Source organism: Carettochelys insculpta, chromosome 23 (assembly GCF_033958435.1).
Source record: "Carettochelys insculpta isolate YL-2023 chromosome 23, ASM3395843v1, whole genome shotgun sequence".
Lineage (NCBI taxonomy): Eukaryota > Metazoa > Chordata > Testudines > Carettochelyidae > Carettochelys > Carettochelys insculpta.
In genome coordinates this window covers 21,754,266-21,779,441 of record NC_134159.1, presented here as the reverse complement: position 1 = coordinate 21,779,441, position 25,176 = coordinate 21,754,266, and the positions used below count along the sequence as shown (strand labels likewise).

The window sequence follows — 25,176 nt, the reverse complement described above, 5'->3', positions numbered from 1 at the left end:
GTGAGGCCCCCTTACCCCCGCCAGCCTGCAGCGCTGGAGGGAGGAGCCCAGGTTGGTACAAAGTACCTCTCTAAAAGCAGGACTCATGAGGGGACAGGCTGGTGGGGTCGGGGCGAGAATTTGACCTCCCCCATGCAGATTTGACCTGGTGCCCCAGCTCTCGTCCATCCTGCCTGCAGGATGCAGCCTGCCCTTGCAGCGCTGCAGGGAACTGACACACCATGCAGCTGGCTGTTGAAAGCAGCTGAAAAAGCAAGGCTGGGTGAACAGCAGGACAGACAATCAGGGAAATCAAAATCCAGAGGCTGCACCGCCCCCGGGGCACAATCTGCAGGAGGGCCGCAGCGGAAGCCAGCCTGAACAGGGCCGTGGCTGCCTGGTGGTGGGGGCAAGAACAGCAGTGGCTGGCCAATGTGGCACTGGGCATGCGGCTCGTTGGCTGCACAGGGTGTCCGCAGCAGGGCAGCTCTGGGCCTGGCGGGAGTTCAGGCCCTGCTGCGGAGGAAAGCCACCAGCAGGTGCCATTTACAGTCTCACTTGTTAAGTCAATCAGGAGTAAACTGCAGAGCTTGCCTGTGTGCACTGGGGATTCAGTGGACCAAGGCAGCGAATGACATGCTGCCCCCAGCTGAGCCCGTGCACCCAGCTGTAAGACCAGGCCAGTCTTGTATGCAGAGCTGCCCTTCAGCCCCTCCCACTGCAGTAACCTAAAGATGCTGGCAGGACTGCTCTAAACTGCAAGCCTTAATGCAAGCAGAGGTGGATGTCATATTTTGCAGGTTAGGCCAGTAATCCTGCTGTGCTAGAAGGGTACATGTGACTCAGCTCTGCCTGCCCGCCCGCCCTCCCGCCCCCTCCGCCCCCGAATCTCGGCACAAATGCCAAAGAGGCCTGGCTTGGGCAGTGCCAATTAATTCAAGAAATGCAGTTGCATCTTCAGAGCAAGTTCCCAGCGGCCTGAGTGCTCCAGGGGAAGCATTCTGCTCTCTGGCTCAGAACAGCTGCCTCTGGGAAAAGCAGAACTAAAATAGAAACACAAATATTTGTAAACCCTAAATAAATGCACTCCAAGTACTGGAAACTGATAACTGTCACCAAGGAAAAATGTTTCCCTTGATCACTGTTCATTAGTATCACTCTGCCTTGTTTGCAGACAATTCATATCAGATAGGTTTCTGCTACCGTAAGTGCTGGAATAATTCTGCACCCTAAGCACTTGGCAGACTACAGGGAAGATACTGCTCTAACCTCCCATGAGTGACCCATTGCTTATCTACGCAATGTTTATGAGAAAAATACTACCAAAATTATGACAAAATTAAAGAATGTGGTTACAACAGTAATGTAAAAGTCACGAAAGTTTGCATCTCAGATCATCTACTAATGAAATGGCTACAGCATCTGATCTGCAAAAGTATCCCAAAGGGCTCCGGATATCTACCACAAAAATGCAGCACCCTCTGGGGTGGAAAGTGACAGCTACTTAACAGCACCAACACCACTACCTGTGATTGTAGGACAAGAAATTTATATGTACTTGTTAATTTATATCAAGATGATTCAATGGTTCTACAGCATTGTAACAGTTCGTTTAAATTTCTGAAAAACTCCCCCCTTTGGGGAGTGGAGCCTATCAAATTCATCTGCCAAGTGAGACCAAGCTATCTGCTGCTAAAATTAGTATTTTCCTCTGTAGTAGCTGTGCAGACAAGTTATCAGTGAAACAAGCACCTACAAATGCAGCCTGAAATTTTAGGGAAAACAGGTATCATCTTAGGTGGAAGCCCACAGAAATCAGGCATCCAGAACAAGTATAATGATTTTGTAACATACAAAAAATATTTTTTGTTTGCAAAGGCAAAAGATTCTCAAAAATATGCACTACAGCCATTCAGCACTGTGTGCAGTGTCTACCTTACTGAAGAGCGCCCGGTCACAGGCCCAGCCAGAGGTCTGACACAGCCACGTGCCTGAGGGCTCGAGCTCCTTACTCCACCATCCTCTTGGGACTGGGATTAAAGTGCTCATGACCATCACTGACTGTGTGCAGCTGGTAACAACGCTCCGTGATTGTCCTCTGAACACATGTAAACTAAATCCCTGTCTGCCCTGCCCCTTTCAAAGCAATGACGGGGGCTCAGGCAGTTTGAGGGGTTCTGGGTGTTAAGGAAATCAGCCCCTATAATCAAAGCTGAAGGTTTCCTGGACACAGATTAACTGAAGGCCTCCTCTCCCTTTCATACTAAGCAGTTAGAATGCACATGTAAAACAATGGTTATACTAAACACTGACCACCCACCAGAAGCACAATGTTACAACCTGGAACGGAATGAATGGCAGAGGGAGAAGTGAGAGCAGCAAGCTGCTCGTGTTGAAATCGTGCACCGTGCTAGTGCTTTGTCTCCAGCAGGCAGAGTGATCCTTACTGGAATGGCCCTTTTTGTTCCAAGCCGCAAACTGCATCCTGCACTCAGTGCTCAGCACGGCTCCTGGGAAGCCTGGACTGAGGATCTAGCGGTCACTCTTTCTCTCACTTGGAGCGGGCTAACTGGCACCGAGTAGGCTCAGGCCTTGCATGAACTGCACCTCCATGTCAAAAGGTCGACGCGAGGCACGAGGAAAAAATACACACAGCAGCTGGACAGCCCCCTCCTACCCCAGAACAGGGATCTCGGCGCAGAAACCCTCACAGCTGCTTTTCAGCTGACACACTTTGAATACATCAAAAAAATAAAATCTTCTCATACAAATACATACAGAAACTGTTGGGATATGTGAGCGCTCATCCTAAAGCAGCTGTTTCCAGCATGCCTAGATGGTTACTACCAACAGCCCTCCATCGTCACATTAGCCAGATCATTGTAAAGCCAGCATTGCTTTTGGAACGGAGACTAAAAAATTCTTCCAGTTAAATGGTAATGTGCCACATCTGAATTTTCAAGCACATTGTACAGGAGCTGGAATCAATGACCAGCAGTGATATTCTGTGAGTGTGTGAGGGGGGGAAAAAAGAAAGTAGTTTCTTCTTTTAAGAACAGAAGCACAGAGGCTAATCGTCTAGGGTAAAAATCACAGCTCTGCCGTACTCTTCCCAATCTGTGACTGGTCTTGCATTCAAAATAAAAGTTACATAATAAGCATATGTTGTCTCGCAGCAACATTTTAAACAATTTCTCTAGAACATCTTGACGTTGTATTCTTTTGATGCAAATCACAATCTTCACTTTGCTTCAAGAAAGCTTAAGCAAGCAAATAGAAGACTAGGAGTTAAGTGAGAGTCCGGGTGGACAGTATGCAGAGTTAGGATCTGTAGTCCTTTTTGCTGTATGGTTTATTGCCCAAAATACTATCAATCTCGTGTATAAGGGAAGAGGACAACTTAGGAAGAACCTGTACACACAACAAACAAAATCAGAATGTAAGTCACCAAGGAAGTTATTTCAACACACAGCATGCAAGATCTGAGCTGTCAATATACCCCTCAAGGCAGCAGAGGAACATGGTCCCTGGTGGAGTTTAAGACGACATTATGAGAGCACATATTGAGATGCAAGAGATGCTCTTAATCAACTGCATTGACCAACAAGCAGCACTCAAACCACCTATGTCTTTGCTTGTGACAGGTACCAGCAGGCACTGATTGATCTAATGATCGTTATTAGCTTTCCAGCAACCACAATTAAAGCTTGGAAAAAACACAGTATAACATTTGTGACCGCTTTGGAAAAGAAAGCTAAACGGGGAAGCCAAGTCAGGCAAAACTAACAGCTGGAATATATAATTAAAGAAATAAGACACTGAAGGACCAGTAACACCTTGAATTTGCATCCACTTATCACGTCCAATTGACACACTAGGAAGGCTGAGTGAGTTAAACAACAGAGTTTGCAGAATAACTTTGGTTCCCTGAAAGAATCTGTTACGGGAAAATATGTGATTTGTTACTGGCCTGCTCCAAAGCTCAAACAAGTGTGTCCTTGGCTCTGCCTCTGTGAGAGCCGAGACTTCTAGTTAGTAAGAGGCGGCTTAATGAGCCACGACTCCAAATTAGCTCAGTGTTGTAGCCCACGGTAATACTTGTAACACTAGTACAGCTGGAAAGCACATACCACCCTACACTGAGCTAGGACAACAGTAGCATTATGGGTAATTTCTTTTTAACTCTATACATGCCACGAGGCATTAGTTGCTTTCTAACTCTGAGCAAGCCAACCACAGCACCTACATTTCTAAGCAGGCAAGTATGGCTGGCTGACTGTGGGAACTGACCTGTATGGCGCCGATGTTCTCCATTAACTGTTCGGCATTGGAAGCGCCTAGTAAAACTGAGCTGACTCCTTCGTTCCTCAGGCACCAGGCTGCAGAGACAGACAGGTTAGGGCACACAGGTAGCGCACACAAGCTGCTCCTTACATTAATTAACAAAGTGCTCCAGCGCTCCGTTCTCCTGCCTCAGCTGCCAACATGTCCAGTGAGTGGACCAACCGACTGCCTGGGGCAGCACGTGCACTACCCATTAGCACGTTTCCATGGCCAGGAGAGGCTGAGAGTCGGGAGACACGCCCAGGTCAGGCTCTCTCCAAGCAGGGAAATACCCACCTGAAGTGACTGAGCCACAGGCAGTGATGATACAGCAACCACCCTCGTGGCAAGAGGGGGAAGGAAATTCCCATCTCCTCGCAGCAGTGTTTCATGTGAGGAGGCTAAAGAGGAGCACGGAGCTGGGTCACCTGAGCTGGAACTCAGCAGCAATGCAACGGAATGAGGTGGCTCCTATCCAGTGCCACCCCCTCATGAGAAAGCAGAGGAAGGACCCCCACGGCCATGCGCTCACTCACTGTCTGCTTACCAATGGCGAGCTGTGGCAGCGTGCATCCCAGGCGCTCCGCGATGGCCTGCAGCTCCTTCAGCTTGGCTTGCTGCCTTCTTCCTTCTTCGCTCAGGATCTTGTCCTTTAGCCACTGGTAGCCCTTTGAAAAGGAGGGGGAAGAGTCCTTAGCACCTGTCTTCCCACCAGCCAGCTTCCACAGAGGGGGCATAACTGGCTGGGGATGCAGACTGATGAAGTACATGCCAGCACTCTCTGGGGCTCCCACTGACAGCAATGGAGAGGTGCTTCTGCTGTCAGAGGGAGCTGCACTGGGGCCTTGGCCAATGTGCACTCCCTGAAGACTTGGAAACCCCCCTGCGCCAGCCCCATTTGATTTCAGGCCACCCACAATAAACCTTACTGCTGCCTCCGCCCTGTCAGCTCTGAATGGGGCTGTGATACTAGTGCTCAGGCACACAGCCAAGGGACTTCCCAGAAATATCTGGGCCTGTCACACCCAGACGTCGAAGACTCCGGGCAGCTCCCCAAACCAAGCGGCTTATAAACAAACCTGAAGCGAAGCAGAGTTGTAGCACAGAGGTCCCTGCAACAGGAGTGCTTAGCACAAAACCAGAATGCGTGAGGTCTCCCAGCTGCGATACCGTAGGCAGGTTAAAGTCGCCTTTGCAGCAGCAGGCTATGAAAGGCAGACCCTGGCTGACAACACTCTCATTCACGCAGGCACAGAATTCATTAAAATAGGAAACTCGAAGTAAAAAGGGGCAGGGGAATTGTGTGGTTTGCCTCCTTGAACGTGGAGTAGTGCTGCTCACAAGAAACGCCTCCTTCAGCTGCCCCACCCCCCATGACGCTGAAACAGAACTAGCCTCAAGCAAACGGACTGTGTCCTAGGAAACGACAGACCAAAGCCCACGCTGGCTGCAGGTTGCATAGCAGATGCAAGGAGTGAGGCAGAGACGGTTCCACCCAGGGCTCCCTCCCATGTTAGCCCCAACCCACCAGCACGCTGCAGTTCCTCCCTCACCTTCAGCGAGGCTCTAGAGTAAGGAGGAATTCCACCATCGTATTTTCCAGAAATGATTCCGCAAGCCAGGGGAGACCAGGTCATGGCGCCGACCCCTGTGAAATGGACCCTTTACTGAGAGATCTGCAAGTTCCTGCTGCCACCTGGGGGCCCACCAGTCGCACACACTGCTATGGACTGGCTTTGTTCCTGTTTTTAGCATCTCTTGGGGCAGAGAGGCTGGGCCAGGCATGACTCTGTGGTGACAAACTGATCTGATGTGGCTGCTGCAGTTTATTAACCCCCAAATGGTGATAGTTTCCCCACATTTATGCATTTTAAAAAAAACAGAATACATTTAAAATGTACCAAAAATTGTAAAGAACAAAGCCCACAACCCCATGGGAGCAATGTGGACAAGGTTCCTGTGAAGTCTCGTGCTGACGTGGCATGTCGTAGGCACTGACAGGACACACAGTCAGCTCTGGTTACTCATAAGCATGTTCCCCAGAGAGCAGGTAGGACTGCATTCTGAGTACTGGGCTGGGCCACTCCAGACTGCTCCCTGGGAACCAGCAGCAGGGCCCCCAAGGCAGCATGTGGGCTGCAGCGGGGCAGGGAGGGAGTTTTGGGGTCCCCAGGAGTACTTGTGAAGTTGGGGCGAATTCAGCAAGTAGTTTGGGCCACCCAAACTGGGAGGGAGAAACCTTCTGAAAAGCCAGCAGGTTGTTTTGGTGGTTTCCAAACACAAAATGTTTCAACATTTCATTCAGAAAAAGGCGTTGAAAACCTGTTCCGCCCAAATTAAATCTTTTCAGTTTCCAGAAGAACTAATTGAACAATCAATCAATCCCTCCAGTCAGGGTTTAGGATTCACTTTGTGTCTGGATGTTTTCAGCTCGGTCACCAAATGAGAACACCCACTATCCCCGCTCTCCTGTCCCACCTTGACAGAGCGTAGGAGGAGCTGACAAAGCCCCAGGAAGGGCCTGCTCCCTTTGCAAGCCTGCAGATGTCCCTAAAGGTTAAGTTTGGCCGAGCTCCTGAAGGCCGATGGAAAGGAGAGCCATTCCGTAGCCCACTCACCCTGATGCACGTGCCCAACCTCCATGAAGTTCACAGCCAGGCATGGGTGAGATGCATGGCTTGGGTCTCTCTCTGGATAGCAATTTGGACACCTGACACATGAGCAATGCCCCCGGGCCGCCCCCCCGCCATCCCCATGGGGAACCAGGCCTGTTGCCAGATTAATGCTCCTCTGCAAAAGGTGATCCTGGATGCCAAAGCCAAGGGCTGGACAAGCATCAGAGTTACCTACAGACAGGCCCTTCATCACAGGACTGAGCTCTTCAATTCCTGCTCCCTCCCCTGGGAGTGCTCAGCCATGTCTCCGCCCACCTCAGAGCGCACAAACGGCTCAAGGGACTTGTACCTATCTTGTGAAAGAGCTCGGGGAGCTGCACCTCCACCTTCTCCCTCTGGAACATGTGGTACTCGGCTTGCTCGCAAATGGGCGGGATCAGGTTGAACTGCCGGGCCACCGAGTATGCTTCCTGCAAGCACAGACAGACATGCAAATCAGCATCATCCCATGGGCCCTGTGCTCCTCTGGGAGCAGGTGAGGCCTCCTGATCGTCCCCGTGGCAGGGGTCTGGGGCTTTCGGGGAGGGGCGAAGAGTAACTTAGGAACATGGAAAGAGTGACCAGTGCAGAAACAGAACTAATTTGTTCCCACAGCTGACGGGGACCCAGGGGCCTTGCTGGACAAAAGCTGGGACTGGAGGGCCCAGCCCCATGGGAAAGTCATAAGCCAGGCCCCGCCTGAGAGGTCTGGGGGAGTGGTGCTCTGGTTGTGTGTGTGCACTGAGCCGTAAACAAGACGCACCCTAATTCCCACATTGCCACTGCACCACCAGTCAAAATCGAACCAGATTTGCCCCCAGGGCTCCTGAGGTGCAGCCTTGAAGACAGAACTCTGTGCCGGCCGCCATGTTTGCAATGGCACGTTACCAGGGAGACGGTCCATTGAGAAGGAAAGGTGATGCCTGGAGAGCTGCAAGTCGAAGGACTGAGAAATCATGTCCATTCCCCCAAAAGTTGAAGCAGATTGAGCCAGCAAACCACGCTGAGCAGGGATGGGCCTGAGGGGGAAGTCGCTCATGGAAGCGGCTCATGACAGCGAGAGAGACAATGGGGGAAAATGAGGGAGCTGTGGGTTCATGTGACCAGCAAGAACAGGGACAATCTGCTCAGGTGTCTTCACTAACTCCAACACGTGTTCACACCAAAGCCATTCTTGTGCTGCCTGAGTTTACTGCCCTTCCCGGCCAGGAAGCCCTTTCCCCTCATGGTGTGCAGCCTGACGCATGCTAATGAGACACCCAATCCGAGCTAAAAATCATTACAGCAAGAATATGACAGGAAGCAGTCGGCTCCCGACAGCTCTTGTCTAATTAAATCTCCATCAGCACAGCTCTTTCCCCCCGACCCCGCCGAGAGGCACACTGCCCGAGCAACTGCCGCCTGCTCAGCACTGGGGAGCTCCTGTCACCTATTTACGGCATGTCTTACACACCCACACGCACACATACCATGATCTCCATGGAGCTCCAGCGCGACGTTCCCCAGTACATAGCCATTCCTTGGTTGATGACATGGGTCATGGCTCGCACCGTCTCTGTTACAAAGGAAGGGAAGGCGAGGAGGGCAGATGTTAGCCTGGCACGCAGAGCACGGGCTATTCAGTAAATAAAGGCGAGGACACCAAAGGGAAAGGGGGGGCTCTGACTGCACAGACATCTTGCAAGCAGTGTACTTCCAGACTTCCAACTTGGAGACAGGAGTTTTACCAGGAAGTTAAGAAACAGAAACAAATGAACAGAAGCCAACCCACGAGAGAGACTGCTCGTGAAGCCATTGCCCTGTATTTATCACTTGTCCAAATCTATAAAGAATAATTGAATGCAAAAAATAAAAACAAACCAACCAACAGCCGCCAGAACTTGGGATGGAACGTGACCTTGGTATGGCCACAAGGGCCAAAATGACAGGGAGAAGAAACAGAGGAATGTAAGTTCTGATGCCATGAGAGTGGAGCTTTATTTAGTTAGTTGCTTTTTGGCGGAATAACAGTATTGGCTTAGAGAAAAAGAACCATCTGCAAAGGACCAGTGAAACGTAATGAGGTCACAATCAAATGAGCGAAATGCAGTACAGAGTGGTAGAAAACAATATCCAACTTCACAGATGTTCACGCTCTCCTTTGAGATGGGAGCTGGGGACAGATAGGAAACACAGGATATACTGCACCCACATGTGGGGGAAAAAAACCCACCTCTTCAAGGTCCTACAAAACACAGACCTGAAGACTGGGTTTCCAGATAAACAGAGGAAAACCAGATCACATGGACCATTATGGAAGAGCGGTCACACGTGGGGAGACATTAAAAAACCCACAACAAAAAACCGTAGGAATGCTTCTGGGAGACCAGTTTCCTTGGGGAGCAGTGCTGGCATCTTTGTATGAGGAGAGGGGGTTGGGCGAGGGATCTGGAAACATCACAATGCTTGTGCAGTTTTTAGCACCTTTCAGTTTTGCTTCTGGACATATATTCACCATTGCTCAGCTGCACTGAGATTTATGAATCAAACTCCCAAGTCAAGTCAGCACTCCTTGTGCCGTGAGAGAGGTGTTCAAATTCCACCCAAGCATCTGCAATCAGAAGATTTTGGAGACTCAGGAATGCGGGAGGAGCTGGGACTGAGGAATGTTAAGGACAGTAAAAACCCCTCATATCTCCAGTTTTGTGCTTACAGTTAAGCTGCTGTCAACTCCAGAGATTATTACAAATAAGAAAAATTCCTCATTAGAAAAAGAAGATAAATTCTGCCCTTTTAAAGCAAACATTGCAACTGATTGTAGGAACCCATTAAGTTAGTTTGGCCCCCTGGTTCACATTGCATCAATTGCTCAGCTAATGTTCAGGCTTTTCTCTCTGGGGAGTTATCACAGTGATGTTTGCTGGGCTGACCCTGTATTTAACAAAGGCACTAATGTATGTGGTGGTTTCAGCAGGGATCTCTAGAAAAGGCAGCTCTAATACAGTGCTTGCAAGGTTGGTTGCAAATGTTGCGGTATAAAAGGAAAGATTGCAAACAAGTGTTTCTAAAAACAATCCATGGATGCTCTGACAACATCAACCTGAGAGAAGCTATAACATGCACCTGCACACTCGGACAAAAGACCGGTGTGCGTGTATCCCTGTCTTCTATCTGTCCCAAGGTGGGAGGCAGACAACGCTGTGGGTTTGTCTAACAGTAACGCTAAACATGCTGGAATACTACCACCACCAAAAGAGACTGGGAATGCAACCCCCAGGGCTCCCCAGTCAACTAGCTCCAGTGTTTTCAACAGCTACTGATTGGGGGTGCTTTGAGGCAGCTGGAGCCTGAGTTTTAAAGGCAGTGGCTGCAGTGGCAGCGGCCACCTGCCCATATTCTACACATGTGAGAATCAGCTCTGGTGTCTCCAGCTGGCACAACCAGAAACTGGACTGGTGCAAAGATGCTTTGTCCTTGATTAGACTCAGAGTCACACTGTTCAGCAAAGGGTGCGCTGTGCTATTGCTGATGCTGGCCCGCAGCAGCTGGGATTTTTCTTAGTGTAAAAGGCTTGAGAAAGGTGCAGAGGTTAGAACATGCAATTCCCTGGCCCGCCCTCCATGACCACCTGGAGCTGCAGCCTGCAGATTGCAGCCCTCCGCTTGGAGCATGATGCAATGATCCCCAAGGTATGTTTGTGATGTCACAAGGGGGGGCGGAGCTCCACGAGGCCATGGCTTCATTCAGCAAGGTTAGTAGCTGCTGCCCGAGCATGCCCAGTAGTGAGCTCTCGGTTTGGTGTAACATCATCCAACTAGCTCTTATCGCTGCGTCAGCCCTGTGTTGCTTAAAACCTTCCTCTCCCATCCTGGCGGCAGCTGCTTTAGACGTTGCCACTCAGCAGAGTTAAAATACTGAAAACCGGGAGGATACGTTTCAAAAGAGTTTCATTCCTGGGCTGAGACCCAGCAAGGGGTGCGCCAGCTCGCAGGAAGGGATCATTAGGGAATTCTGAGCATACAGCAGCAGCAGGAGGAGGAACGTCAGAATGTCCAGAGCTCAAGAGATGGTTGCTAAACTCAAACAATTCCTGCAAAGACCACGTACACGTCTCCATCTAATGGGCACTGGGTCGGCCTCCAAGCTGTCCGCAGCAAACCCCACTTGGGCACCCAGTCCAAGTAGCTGGTGTCTCCATCCTGGCAGGGGTACAGGAATCCTCCATGCCAAGACACAGGGAATGAAATCTTGACCTTAGGCCACGTCTACATTACCCGGAAGACTGACCTGCTCAGAGTCCATCTTCTGGGGTTGATTTCACAGACCTTACAGGGATGTGAGAAATGCTACCGGGGGTACCTCCCCGTGAGGTCACTGGGAGAAACTTGCCATCCACCTTCCTTAGTGAGGAGGCCAGGTAAGTCAATTGCAGATAAGCTGGTTCTAGCCAAGCAGTTGCTGTAGCTGGAATTGTATTTCTGCAATAGACTTCCTGTCCTAGTGTGGACAAAGCCTCACTGAAGTCCAGGGGAGTTTTGCCATTAACTCAATGGGGCTGAAGAGGTCACCTCCTCTCAGACTGCCACAGGTCAGGAGCATTTAAAGAAAACCCTTCCTACCCCCAAAGAGACAGAGTCACAAACACAAACAGCCCCAATCTGCCCCTTTGCCCTTCTCCACAATCTCCCTCTTGGTCTCGTTTGACTATAGGTAAATCAAAGATAAAGTCTCCACTCTACAGAGCTCACGCAGCTTGACCCGCTATGCACATTTATGGGAACATGTTAGCAAAAACCAGGACCCCTTAAATTCTGTTTCTCTTCACTTACATTAAACAAATGAAAAGTGCCAGAGTGCCTGCCAGTTACCACGGGAATGTATTGACTTACAGAAGTTAAGCAAACAAATGGCAGCTGCCCTGTTGTGTTGCTTTCTTTTATTTTTTAGAAACACTGTTGGAGTCCCTGTCCAGGCTTTCCAGCCAAGTCCAAACCATGCAGGCTGAGTTGGAAGCCAAGGCATAAGCTCATGCCAAGGAGAGAAGCGAAAAGGAAAAAAGTCACACCAGGCTCCACGTGTCCTTCCCATGCACTGACGCAGCATGACAGTTAGCTAAGCACGGGGCCTGTGCAAACTCAAGTTTTCCATAGAAATAAAATCTGGAAGGTTGGTAGTGTATTTTTCACAAGATCACAAACCATCACAAGGAGGCAGAATAGCTCATTATAAGCAGAAAGAGCAACAACTGTCAGAGATGGGCAAAATGGGCATTTTTTGTTTCAGGAATAGGTACATTTTGCATTCAGCTGGTGTCACATTTGGTCATTTCCATGTGCCCCTTTAATTTAGAAAAATCCCACTGGCAGGGAGACGGGAGACTTATTTCCCAAGTTCCAGACACCAATGCTTGAATAACCATATTAAAAAAAATACTGTAGGGAAACGACAGCAGGTGCCCGATAATGACAAGGAGACGGATGACAGAATGCTTTGTACCTACTTTAAGTATTCAGAGCTGGGGCTGTAAAAGTTTGTTGGCTAGTTATAGATTCACACCAGTCTATTAGCGTTTTGATTCCAACACAGTGTGGAAATCTGACTCCGAACAGGGCTGAAAATGCTGCCCCTCAATTTTAATGTAGCCTTTGCTCAAAATTTGCCACCATGTGGAGCTCAGTTACACAATTTTGCCCAACCCTAGTACACACCCATTTAAAAAAAAAATCCAACCACATTCTTTATGCAAGACCAGGCACATTAAAAGGGGTGAAGAAATCAGCGTAACACAGTCTAGTTAGTAACTGAAACAACTTTGGTAGCCAATTCATTCAATTTACCAGACAACTGTATTTTCTGATGCTAATGCCAACTTTTCAGCATTCAAAACACACCAGGAGCTTTAAAGTGAACAGTCTTGTGGACTTTAAAACCGCCACATGAGGAACACTATAACCTACTTGTTCTCCCGGACTACTGATTTGTTCACCCTGATCCCTGACCTGCTCTCCTCCAACATCACAAGCATGTTAGGAACAGGTACCACGTTATCTGAACGAACCAATGAATTAGGTGTTAAGGCAACATTTTGAGTGGAGGGGACCTCCTCTCATACAGACAAGCATAACAGGAAATAGCACATCATGCACTGAACAAAGGAAAGGAACAAAAGGATGAAATGACATGAATCGAGAGAAGAGAGGAACTAAACTATTTTGCTTTTTTGCTTTTTACTTGCAAGATGTTCTCAAAGGCAAGTGGGTTTTTTGTTTGTTTTCCTTTGTGCATTTTATGGAGAAGTTTGCCATTGGAGGAAGGAAATAGTGTAAATAAACAATACAGAATCTGTCCCATAAAATGCTGTTTGGACACAGAAGTCGATATTCGGGCTGCGGGTACGATGTACCTTCTATGATGAATGTTCTTGACTTGGAAGAACTAAATGGGTCCCCTGGTGATAAAAGAAAGATTTAAAGAGACCAGAGTTTACAGCTGCTGGCACATTACAACGAACGGCACGGCAAAAGGGGACGGGACTGGAGGAAGAGCAACCCCCTAGCAAAGCACCATTCCAGCAAAGGGGTGGAGGGGAACTGATGTTGCAAGAGATTCCTGGTTGGTTTGTTTACATATGCTGAACACGTTAACACAGGAAATAACTGCTACATAATGGAGCACACACTGCAACTAACACCCTGTCACCAAAATCATGATTAAGACACTCAAAAGACTAAAAGTTAAGTTCAGTGGAAGAATTCAGACCTGGTTTGACTAGTCAGACGTGAGGAATGAACAGCTCCTTTGGAGAAGGTGAGCACGTAAGCCAGACATGGGACAGGAAGCGTGAAAAGGCAGAGCTGTAGCATTTGTCACAAACTGCTGGCACAGCAGCTTGAGAGATTATAATGATAGGAAACTTATTACTGGTATTGTCCTAGAACCTAGGTGTCCCGGGCATGGACCAGGGCTCTTTTGTGGTAGGCAAGCACAGGACGAAAAGGGAGGCAAGGGAGAGAGAAGCATGTGCCCATTCAGCCGGCAGCTCAAACCCCAGAAGGCCAAGGACAGCATCTCATTAGCCCTCTGAGCTCTGCTGGGTACCATGTCCAACGCTCACTCAGGCTCAGGAAGCCTAACCATGACATGGAGCCAGGAGCATGTTCCCTGAGTAGCTCTTGGACTGGTGCCCCTGTATTGCACTTTGCAAGGGGAGAGAAAAAGCTCTTCTGAAAACGAAGTCAACTGGATGCGGTGGCCCAGGGCCAGCACTGCACTCTTTAGAAGTCGCTCCCTACTTATGGGCACAAACAGCAAGAGCGTTGCTAATCCGGCAACCTCAGCTGCCTGCTAACCAGTGCCTGGCACAGGAACAGGCTTGGAGGGAGAAGCTGATGGCAGAACATACCTTCCATGGGTGTGTTTGGATCTGGCCTGTTTGCAAACACAACATCCACGTACTCCAGCTGCAGCCGTTCCAGAGAAGCCTTCAGACCTGGCGAGGTACAGACAATGACAAACAGCCATCAGGCACATTCCCTACTGAGCACCCTGCTTCTTTCATGCGAATGGGAACGTGCGAGCTCACAGCAAAAGCAGGCTCAGAAGATCCACACCAGCGCTCCTGAGGTGGCACCCTGAGGCCGAGGGGTCACAGCTTTGCTGAGAGCTATCCCAGGGCATTCAAGTGCACTGTGACTTGCAGCCATGCCCCACCTCTATGCTGCTCCTTTGGGAAGGGCATCCCAGTCCCGGCTTTCAAAAGAGTCAGCCACTCCCTGGATTTCTTTTGGAGCAATAAACAGAATAAAAACCATTCCAGGGCGGTCGTGGTGAGACTGAAATGTACCCAACCCCTGACAAACTGGGGCCAGCCACCAGGCAAGTCGAGTGACACTTATAACAATTCCAGAGAAATATTCAGCTCATTGGTATAAACGACCAGCAGCAGGTGCCACTCCCCAACTCTACCCCCAGCTGGGTCCCTGTTCAAAGCAGCCTCAGCTGTTGGCACCTGCCAAGCCATCTGCAGAGCCCTTCCCATCACCTGGGAAGGGCAGCACCCAGGTGTATGACGGCGGCTGGGACATGGAAAAGCAGCTGTGGAAGCAGCCCAAGGGCCGGGCTCAGTGAGAGAAGAGGGGGCGCCCTGAACAATGGCCCTGTTCTTTCTGATGCAGAATGGCTCAGGGCCCCCAGTTCCCTGAACATCTCCCCACCTTAGTACAAAGGGTCAGCACATGTGCCCCGATGCAGCAAAGCGCACGCGCGTGTGCGCGCGCACACACACAAGCTTAAAGTTAAGCACACGAGTTCTTCCACTGAGCTACACGCGGATGCTCATTGGCTTCAAGTTCAGCACGTGCTCAAGTGCCTTGATGGGACGGATCCTATATCCTATGCAGGATTACAGCAGACGGGCTCTCTCTCACCTTCTATGATGTGCTTCCTGGACAGCCCCCTTTCCGTCTCTGCTCTGGAAAACAACAGGCCCAGTTTAGCCATGCACAGGACCACTAGGATAACGGCAGCTGGGGATGAAATTAGCCAGTTTTACTTACTTTCCTCCCCAGAAGATTTTGGTAGTTATGACCAGGCTAGAACGCCTGCAAAGAGAGCAGAAAGTCACTGTGTAAAATGGATCAAGCCAAGGCTCACTCATTCTTTTCTACCCCGGGGGTCTTTTGTGTGCCTGTTCCAAGACCTATCCCCAAAGAGAGGCTCACCTGCAGCTTCTAGTGGCACAAATGCCCACAGCACACCCCAGCTCACTGCCCTGTGGCAGACAGGTGATTGAGAACCCAGCCCTGCCCTGAGTCAGGTTGGGACACAACCAGAATAATTCTGTTGACCTCACAGTGGAATTACTGCTGACTGATCCAAGCACTAAAGGAGGAGAGTCAGGCCCTTAGCGCTCTGCTTGGCTGTGTGATCAGCACCCTTCCTCAACACAGCTCAGGGGTGACCCCAGGGTCACTCCAGCTGAGGTGCGTCCTAGAGAGGAGGCTACAGGGTGAGATTGCCAAGTGTACAATCAGTGTTTAGGAGTACAAAACCTGCTGGGAATCCTTGAAGCACTTTGGGAAGTCCCAGCCTGGTGTTGGCCCTGTGGCCCAAAGTCACTGCTTCCAGGCTCCCTAGCAGAACATAGCAGGGTGACAAACAGGAGACACTGTGACCAGCTCCAACTGCTGTGAGCTTACTGAAACAGCTGTGCTGGGCCCACTTCCAACTACGATCTTGTCTACACTAAGAGATGGATCGATGCTGCAGCGTTCGATCCACTGGCTGATTTATAGTGTCTGCTGGACACTTGATAACTTGATTGCCGAGTTCGCTCCAGTCAATGCCAGAACTCCCAGAGCAGAAGCATAGCTGGTGTCCATGAGAGAGCAGCTTCCACCAACCATACCACACACAAAGCAGTGCGGTACGTCGATCTCCGCGCCACTGTTTATGTGGCTGAAGTAGACTGATGGCGCCAGTAAGTGTAGACAAGGCCTTATTCACACGTTGGAATGAAAATGTTTGGACTCTTAAATGTGTCCACACCAGCTAAACCCAGACACAACGCACACTGTGTCCACATTCCTTTAGGGCTGTGAAACACAGGTACTGACAAAGCATCTGCAGCAAAAGCTGCCAACATTTGAAATGAGGCACCTGCCAAGCACGACAAGCCTGGATGGGCGGAGAAGTGACAACACGCACAGGCGATGGAACATGCAGCGTGTGGCTGCAATTGTCAAAAGGCTCCAGCTCCAGTGTTTTGGCCAGTCTGCTCCTTCGCCATAAGGAACTGTTTCAGGACAGCAGAGTGCAAGGTGAGAGAGGCCAGCAGAGTCCCGGAGACAGTGGGGTAACAGAGTCTACCAGACTACTCAGCCAACACCCCAACAGCTCAAGTGGCATCTCAAAGCTGGCGTGGACCACTCTGCTTAGAGCCTTGGCACGGGGAAAAGAAGAGGATGGTGGATTGGCACATGGGGTGCTAAAGTTGGCCTCTGAGCACTGACAGGAGAGCTCCTCATGGGATTTGCTAGTAAGTCCATTACTTTAGTTGCTGAGAACTATAGTCACATGGTAATTAATGCAAAGAAACAATCTCGGTGGAAGAAGATGACAAGTATAAATAATTGAGTGGGAAATACACACCCGCTAACCCCTGACTGGGATCATAATTGTGGTATTCTGAAAGGAAGGAAATAGACTTTCTGGCAATCTCACTATGATTAATGATTCATGCACAACTGCAGCGAGTTGGTATTTGAAATTACTCTTCCTGGGGGCTTTGGCAACTGGAGATTATTTCAAACATCTCCCCGAAAAAAGGCCACTCTGCTCTGACCCAGCCAGCACAGGGGAGAGGTGCCAGGCTGAGCAGCCCTGGACAGCTCCATCAGGAAAAGGAACGGAGATTTACTGGGGGAACCGCTGGGATTAAGAAACCTTTGTATTGCTTCAATCTGGTATGCACCTTGGGCCCCAGAGCTACCAGAAGACTGAACACCAGCCATAAAGAACAGGGTAATCACTAAATGCCAATACAATCACCTAGAAGACGGAAACTCTCTACATTTGCAGGAACAAGCCCCAGACAGGCAGCAGCAGTAAAATATTACCTTACCCTGCCCCACTTCTGCCCTGGAGCCATCACTGCTGGGGACCAGAGAGGTGATTGCAGCCTCTGTGTCCCAAGTGTATTGCTCACAAAGGCATCACTCCCTGCAAATCACAGTAATGTGACTCTTCACCTTGCTAGCAACCTTTGATCTGTTTTCTTCCACATCAAACGGGGTGTTCAGTGAAACTGCCCAGGGTATAAAAAAGAAATACGGAGGGGCTAAAATGGACTGAGGAAGAATAAAATTACCTCCAACCTTTCTTCTTAATAATATTTCCCAACACAACTTCAGCCCTGCAACGAAAGGGAGAGAAACACATGATGATTTCATCAGACTAGACAGAAATTAGGTCAAAATCATTTCAGTCATGAAAACTGTCTCTCTGTGGAGGTATCCCATGTACTCCAAAGCCCTGTCATTATAATGTTACCAAGGACAGCAAGATAACTTGAGGTTAAAGACGCTAGTCCCTCCAACCCCCATGCCACGGGGTATCATTGGGTGCTCAGGAAGGACTGCTCCTTGCTCAGTCATTTGCTCTGGAGTGCAGGATCAAGTGACAGCTTGAATTTTCTTGGCATTTGTTAGGGGCAAAGATAAAAATATCACAGCCACAGGGAATGTAATTTCCTCCTTCCTTTGCACTCTGCTGCCATGTATAAAAACTGCTCTCTAATTGCTTGTTAGACATCTTAGCAACAGGGAGGGGACCAGAACGCAATGTGCATTACCTTTATTAATACCCCCATCTACCTGAACCACATCCTCCTGTGAGGGTCACCTGGCCCTTTGCGTCCCTCACTGATGGATCCCAACCCTATGGGTTGCTTGTCAGCCACTGACCTTGAAGGTTGAATGTTATATCATCCCTCTCTTCAACTTCTTTTGGACTGACAAATGGAGCCCATCAGTGACAAAGGGAGGGCACGGCTGCACAAAATGACGAGGTAACAAGCTCTGTGGACATGCGGAAGTCAGTGGATGTGATATACCTTAACTTCAGCAAGGCTTTAGATACAGTCTCCCACAACATTCTTGTCCATAAGTTAAGGAAATATGGATTGGATCCTTGGACTATAAGATGGATAGAAAGCTGGCTTGTTGGTCGGGCCCAACAGGTAGTGGTCAATGGCTTGATATCTGGATGGCGGTCTGTTTCAAGCGGTGTGCCGCAAGGCTCGGTCCTGGGGCCGGTGTTATTCAACATCTTTATTAATGACCTGGATGAGGGACTGGGTTGCACCCTCATCAAGTTTGCGGATGACACAAAACTAGGGGGAGAGGTAGATACGTTGGAGGGTAGAGAGAGAATCCAGAGGGACCTGGATAAATTGGAGGACTGGGCCAAAAGAAATCTGATGGGGTTCAATAAGGAGAAGTGTAGAGTCCTGCACCTGGGGCGGAAGAATCCCAAACATGGTTACAGGCTGGGGACCGACTGGCTCAGCAGCAGTATGATGGAAAGGGACCTAGGGGTTATGGTGGATGAAAGGCTGGATATGAGTAAACACTGTGCCCTTGTAGACAAGAAAGCTAACGGCATATTGGGGTGCATTAGGAGGAGCATTTCAAGCAGATCTAGAGAAGAAGTTATTCCTCTTTATTCGGCACTGGTGAGGCCACATCTGGAATACTGTGTCCTGTTTTGGGTCCCCCAGTATAAAAAGGATGTGGATTTGCTGGAGGAGGTTCAGCGAAGGGCAACAAAAATGATTAAGGGTCTGGAGCACAAGACCTATGAGGATAGGCTGAGGGATTTGGGCTTGTTTAGTTTACAGAAGAGAAGACTTAGAGGTGATCTAATAGCATCCTTCAACTTCCTGAAGGGGAGCTCTAAAACGGAGGGTGAGAAACTGTTCTCAGTGGTGTCAGATGGCAGAACAAGGAGTAATGGTCAGAAGTTGAAGAGGGAAAGGTGTAGGTTAGATATTAGGAAAAACTTCTTCACCAGGTGGGTGGTGAAGCATTGGAATGCGTTGCCTAGAGAGGTGGTGGATTCTCCATCCCTTGAGGTTTTTAAGTCCCGGCTGGACAAGGTCCTGGCTGGGATGACTTAGTAGGGGTTGATCCTGCTTGAAGCAGGGGACTGGACTAGATGACCTCCTGAGGTCCCTTCCAGCCCTGTGATTCTGTGAAAATGTGACCTGTGTTCAGGTTACGGGAGGTCAGCTCCCTAACGGCATGGGCTGATAATTGCAGACATGTCATGTCACAAAATAGGACACATAATGGCCCCTCTTCTTTAGGGTGAGAAAAATGGTAAAAGATTTAGGTTGCTTGCAAGCAGGGTCTCTGGCTAGGATATGTGGGGGTGGAACTCCATGTGTGTTCTCCAGCAAGAGAGACAGGAGTTACGGAAGAGCATAGCCATAAGTCAGAGACAGACACACACACACACACACACACACACACATTTTCTCTTCATTCAAAACCTGAAGAAGCAGGTCTCATCCATGAAAGCTCATTAACTAACCAATAAAATTGTTAGGTTTTGAAGGTGCCAAAGGACTGCTTGTTCCCTTCACCCAGAACCCCTCTGTCACCCACTCTTAGCCCAGACACGCTCTGCACTGCCTTCCTTCAGGGGCAGTTCTGCAGGCTTTGCTCAGACCTGCTACTCTTTGACTTGGGCAGGTTGCTTAGATGCTGCTGTGGGACTAACTCCTCCAACATTTCTATTTTGAAATAAATAGATGGCCTTGATCATCACAGGGGGACTCATTTGTGTGGCTCATTCCTACTTGGCACTGCTGGTCCAGCAGCTGATAGGACTGCAAGTTCCAGTGTGGCCAGAGGCGAGGAGGCCACCTACTGAGCCATGTGGATATCTGCACCCGGGCAGTGCAGCACTCAGAGGCACGCTGTTAGGACCAATCAACACGACTGAACTGATCTTTGCTCCTGGCTGCATCAGGCATATTTTGTGCTTGGCCAATTTAATTTTTAACCAGAGATTTTTTTTTTTCCATGAAGCCTATTAGATGCTACATTCTGGAGCCTCCGTTATTTCTGGACCCAAAGTCATCATGCCTCTTTGGGAGCAGACAGGAAAAAACTGACCCTTCATCATTACTCAAACGAAGAGCCATGTGCAGTGCTTCATCCGATGTGTTCTGTGTTGTGTAACCGGCTAAAATCAAAGATGAGCCGCTGAACACACAGACCACAAGGGCCTTAATTTTGTACAGCCAATAAAATGTTCCGTGACGGAGGCGTCCACTCAATAGTGCCAATTGATTCACTGCCATCAAGGTTTAATACCCAGCCCAGGACACGCTGAGACTCTTTCACCAATGCTCCCATGTACACTTACTTACTAAACAATGCTCCCTATGAGCTAAGAATGGAGATTCACCATGTTTTCCACACTTGGACCTCACTTCTAGCTAGAGCACAACAGCCCAATTCTCACCATGGAAATAGCGAGACAGTCCTGTTGCCCAGTGTCTGTTCACCACTCTCCCAGTTATGAGCCCCCACTGTAGGTGACACATGAGAGATTCATGAGAGATTCACAGCTGACATAAGACCACTAGTGATAGTAGCGCTGGTACACCACTGGACCTCTGCATACCATTTTCACCATACTACTCTCATGTGCCTTCCTATACGTTAACTGCCCATTATGTTTTACTCTCTATTATCTGCAATACCCCTGGGCCAAGCCTGTTCTCCACCCTGCGGTATTCTGAACAGAGCTGCATTGATTGCAGTTTCTGCCCATGAGGATCCAGCATCAGGCCTTGGCTTGGTTCTCATCACTGGCTCTCCTCCCAGCTCACCCCTTGCTATTGCTTAAATGCAGGAATGAGATTAGGATGCACTGTGCTAGGAGCTGTCTGGATGCACCGCAGATGCATCACAGCCCTGAAGGGCTCACAGTATTTCAGCTGTGCACAGGCACGTAAGGATGTGAGGAGAAGAGTGGGAAGGTTGGTGAGCAGCAGATCACTGCGCTGACGTGGGCTAGTGTTGGTGCAGAACAGGGGGATACTACTTACTGGAAAAGTTCATCAGAAAAATAAAGAGAAAAAATAAGATCAGGTCTCCCTGATGGCTGCTCAACCTACCTCCTGGCTTCTCCTACGACAGCCCATTCACAAGCGTGTTCCCTGAAAGCTGAGTGCTTGTGCTGCCAGTCAGGAGAGACACCAATGCCACCCAGCTGATTAGCAGAGTGCCCACACTGAGGTTTGGGTTTCTCCTGGTGGTGTACATTGGCACATGCTTCAGTGCCCATAACAAAGTTCATTCTGCACATGGCTGGAAAAGACTGGAGGGAACATTGGTCCCAGACATACAAACATTCTTAGAGCATGCTGCCTTTTCCCATAAAGAAACTCTGCAAGTGAGTTAGTGCCCCAAAGGGCTTTCACAGCAGTAAGCCCTAGGATGTGTGCTGACAGGGAAACAAGAAAACCACAGGACTCCTTTGTGGTCATAAAGTGAGAAAAGGGCCCACTTGGCCTAGCTCTTCTGTAGCAGGGGAGCCATTCCACTTGAGCAGTAATTTTTTTCTCTAATTAAAAAAAAAAACAAACCCACTTACCAAGAAAAATATTGTTAGATGCACAGAGGGCTGCCCAACCCCCCATTCACCCTGCTATGTGCAGCTAGACCCGTTGAACCAGATATCACACACAAAGGCAGAAGAGATGCCAGCCTATCTAAAAGCTGTGCCCAGCTGCACACACAGGGAGTCAGACCCCCTGCTAGCAATGTGCAAGCGAGTGCCACAGAACCCTAGCGTGAGCAGGCACAAACACCGCACACTGCCCAGGCTTGGTTTTTTCTACTTCTCTTCCTGTAAGCAGTGGGTGGGGACATTTTTCTAACAATGGAGACAGGCTTTGCTGCTTGTAATTTACTGACTGCCCCTCCAGTCTGCTGGCGCTCATGCACCGCCCCCGGGTTCACAGCAGAACCTCACCTTGGCTGCTCACTGTGCACATCTGTAATTGCTGGTCAAGTCGGCATCTGTGAGACTTATGCTGCCCATGAACCATTTCCTATCAATTTACACAATTCTAATCTCTTGAAAACCTCTGCCTGCCAAATCACCAGCTCCTCAAAGCAGGTGCCCCCTGCACCTTATTAGCCCAGACCCTTCCCCCTGCTCCGGGTTCCTTGTGAGCTCGCATGGCCCAGGCAAGGGTTTGGGAGCAGCTAATTCTCTGAAGGAGAACTGGGATCTCCACATGAGACATATTTGAGGACTGGTTTTTTTTTTGTTTTTTAATTGAGGTTTGCTCTGTTTCTGTACTGCCAAAGCGCCTGGTGTCAGGGCTAAGTGCTTCAAACGTGCTGAAACAAATGGAAATAAAATACACTCATTCATGGGCTGAGCTGGGCTGATGGAAAATGGCAGTTGAACCACTACCTCCCCAAAGTATTCCTCTGTGCCCCTCTTCTGAGACCCTGCACCCCGCTGGCCAGATTCCAGAGGAGGTTACTGAGACTAGCCAGGCAGGCAGTGTAGCAAGGAAGCGGTCTATGTTCATTTACCTTCAGGACACAGAAAGGCTGTGATAAATTTGTGGCTCAGGAGCGACTGTTGCCCAGACCAACTCATACTATGCCCTGTCCCTGAACAGAGTCTGGGGCTAAACACAGCCCAGCTGCTCCCCTTATTCACTGCACTCCCCGGGCCGGAGCAGCACTGCAGCCCACTAAGTTCTGAAGCAATTTTTCTCATCACCAGCGGCTGTCTGTTCTGTTGGGCAAACAAAGGCTTTGTTTGGCTCTTTAGCCACAAATGCCTGGCTGCCCTCACAAGAGCCATGAAGAGAATCCCCACTGTATTCCACTGCACTCCTCCCCAGAGCTCGCTCCATTGCCATGCACCGAGAATTAGCATGGAGCCAAGGGATTCAGGGACAACCCACCTGCAACCTGTCACTTATCTGAACAGTGCTAGGGCTTGGGGGATGAGTGTTCACACTCCCTGTCTGCTCTAAGATGGTCTTCCCTGCCTGCCACAGAAGGCGCTTGAGAGCCAGTGCAAAGGCAAACCCAAGAGGAGATGAAGCACTGTTTCTACTTCAACGTACTTAGCTGAGTTCAACCCTCTGCCTCACAACATGGCAGTAACCTTGATGCAGCAAGTGGAGGTAAAATGATCATGCCTTGCTCCCACGGGGACGTCACCTGGAGCTGCTTTCTCAACAGAAACACACACCTGGTTTTTCAGGAAAGAGGCAGCTTCTGTGCCCTGTTGCAAAGAGCACTTCCAAAGCTAAAGAATCACCTGGATTTCTGCTGGCAAAGGAGTGCAGAAAGGACATCATCGTTCTGGGAGAAAATCTTTAAGAGACACAATGCCTCTTCTGTAACAAAGCTACTTGAAGGATGATGAGTAAGCACTGATGGGCCAGCCTCAGAGGTCAGACCCAGCTCTCACTCCTGCTGTGTACTTTTGCAGGGCAGGGAGTGAGAACACAACTGGGCAGGTCCCTGTGAGCCCTCCAGCTGAGCAAGGGGCATAGCAAAGGTCCTTTGAAGGGAATTTCATCTAGCCCTCTTTTGATCGCAAGGCAAAGCCCCAGAACAGGAGGCATTGGGGTTGCAGGAGGGCATGCATTTTTGAGAACTCCTGAGCAAACCAAAAAGTTTTGGAGGCAACGTAACACAGTAAAGGCCTCTCGACTGGGGATACGGTTGAGAGCAGGCACCCAGAGGAAGAGTCATTCTGAATATTGACAGCAATCATCCCTTTGTCAAAACACTCTACTTGCATCTCCCGGTTACAAACGTAGAAGGTACCTACTTCCCAGCAGCATAGACTTCTGCTGTGTCAAACAGGTTAATGCCATTGTCATAGGCTAAAGTCATCAGCTGTTCTGCCATCTGCAAAGAAACATTTGTAATGAAATGAAACCCCTTGACATGAGCACTGGAGCCATACAACATACCTGTAACACCATACACCATAACATGCATAGGCCAAACACTACAAATTTGGCTGCCTAAAGCTGGGCATCTAAGAGGGTGATCTACTTATTCAGATACCTAAATTTAAGTAACCAACTTTAAAAAGGTAGGCATCACCGCATAGCAAAACCACACAAACCACACACTGCAGCTTTCAGTATAGCAGGTTTGCCTCCTTATCAGCAGAAACTCAGTAGCTTATGAATAGAGAAGAGGGAATCCCAAATACACACTGCATTAACAATGAGAAGTTCTGTGGCACCTTATAGACTAACAGATTTTTGGGAGCATAAGCTTTCGTGGGCAAAGACCCACTTCGTCAGGAAAGAAGGACAATCCAAGAAACTACAGACCCATCAGCCTTACCTCAGTCCCTGGGAAAACAATGGATGGGACCCTCGAGGAATCCATTTTGGAGCATTTGGAAGAGGGGAAAGTGATCAAAAGTAGCCAACATGGATTCACCAAGGTCAAGTTGTGCCTGATGGATCTGATTAGTTTTTCTGATAGGGTAACAGGCTGTGTGGACATGGGGAAGTCAGTGGATGTGGTATACCTTGACTTCAGCAAAGCTTTTGATACAGTCTCCCACAACATTCTTGCCCATAAGTTAAGGAAATATGGATTGGATCCATGGGCTATAAGATGGATAGAAAACTGGCTTGACAGTCAGGGCCCAACAGGTACTGGTC

The 25,176-nt window shown here is 49.2% G+C and overlaps 1 protein-coding gene across 7 annotated transcripts in view; it reads right to left on the bottom strand.

The window, feature by feature from the left end:
• Window positions 1–874: 874 nt before the first annotated feature.
• The window catches only part of KCNAB2 (potassium voltage-gated channel subfamily A regulatory beta subunit 2), a 106,070-nt gene continuing 81,768 nt past the window's right edge, over window positions 875–25,176 (bottom strand). For all 7 annotated transcript variants that reach the window (XM_074975683.1, XM_074975686.1, XM_074975685.1 and 4 more), the window contains 11 exons: window positions 24,321–24,400; window positions 17,803–17,847; window positions 15,491–15,535; window positions 15,362–15,405; window positions 14,338–14,424; window positions 8,426–8,511; window positions 7,267–7,387; window positions 5,856–5,950; window positions 4,850–4,970; window positions 4,270–4,358; window positions 875–3,390 (listed from right to left, as the gene is read on the bottom strand). In XM_074975683.1, the coding sequence (XP_074831784.1) occupies window positions 3,301–3,390; window positions 4,270–4,358; window positions 4,850–4,970; window positions 5,856–5,950; window positions 7,267–7,387; window positions 8,426–8,511; window positions 14,338–14,424; window positions 15,362–15,405; window positions 15,491–15,535; window positions 17,803–17,847; window positions 24,321–24,400 (903 nt within the window). In that variant the 3' untranslated portion in view covers window positions 875–3,300. The remainder of the gene's footprint in view (window positions 3,391–4,269; window positions 4,359–4,849; window positions 4,971–5,855; window positions 5,951–7,266; window positions 7,388–8,425; window positions 8,512–14,337; window positions 14,425–15,361; window positions 15,406–15,490; window positions 15,536–17,802; window positions 17,848–24,320; window positions 24,401–25,176) is intronic.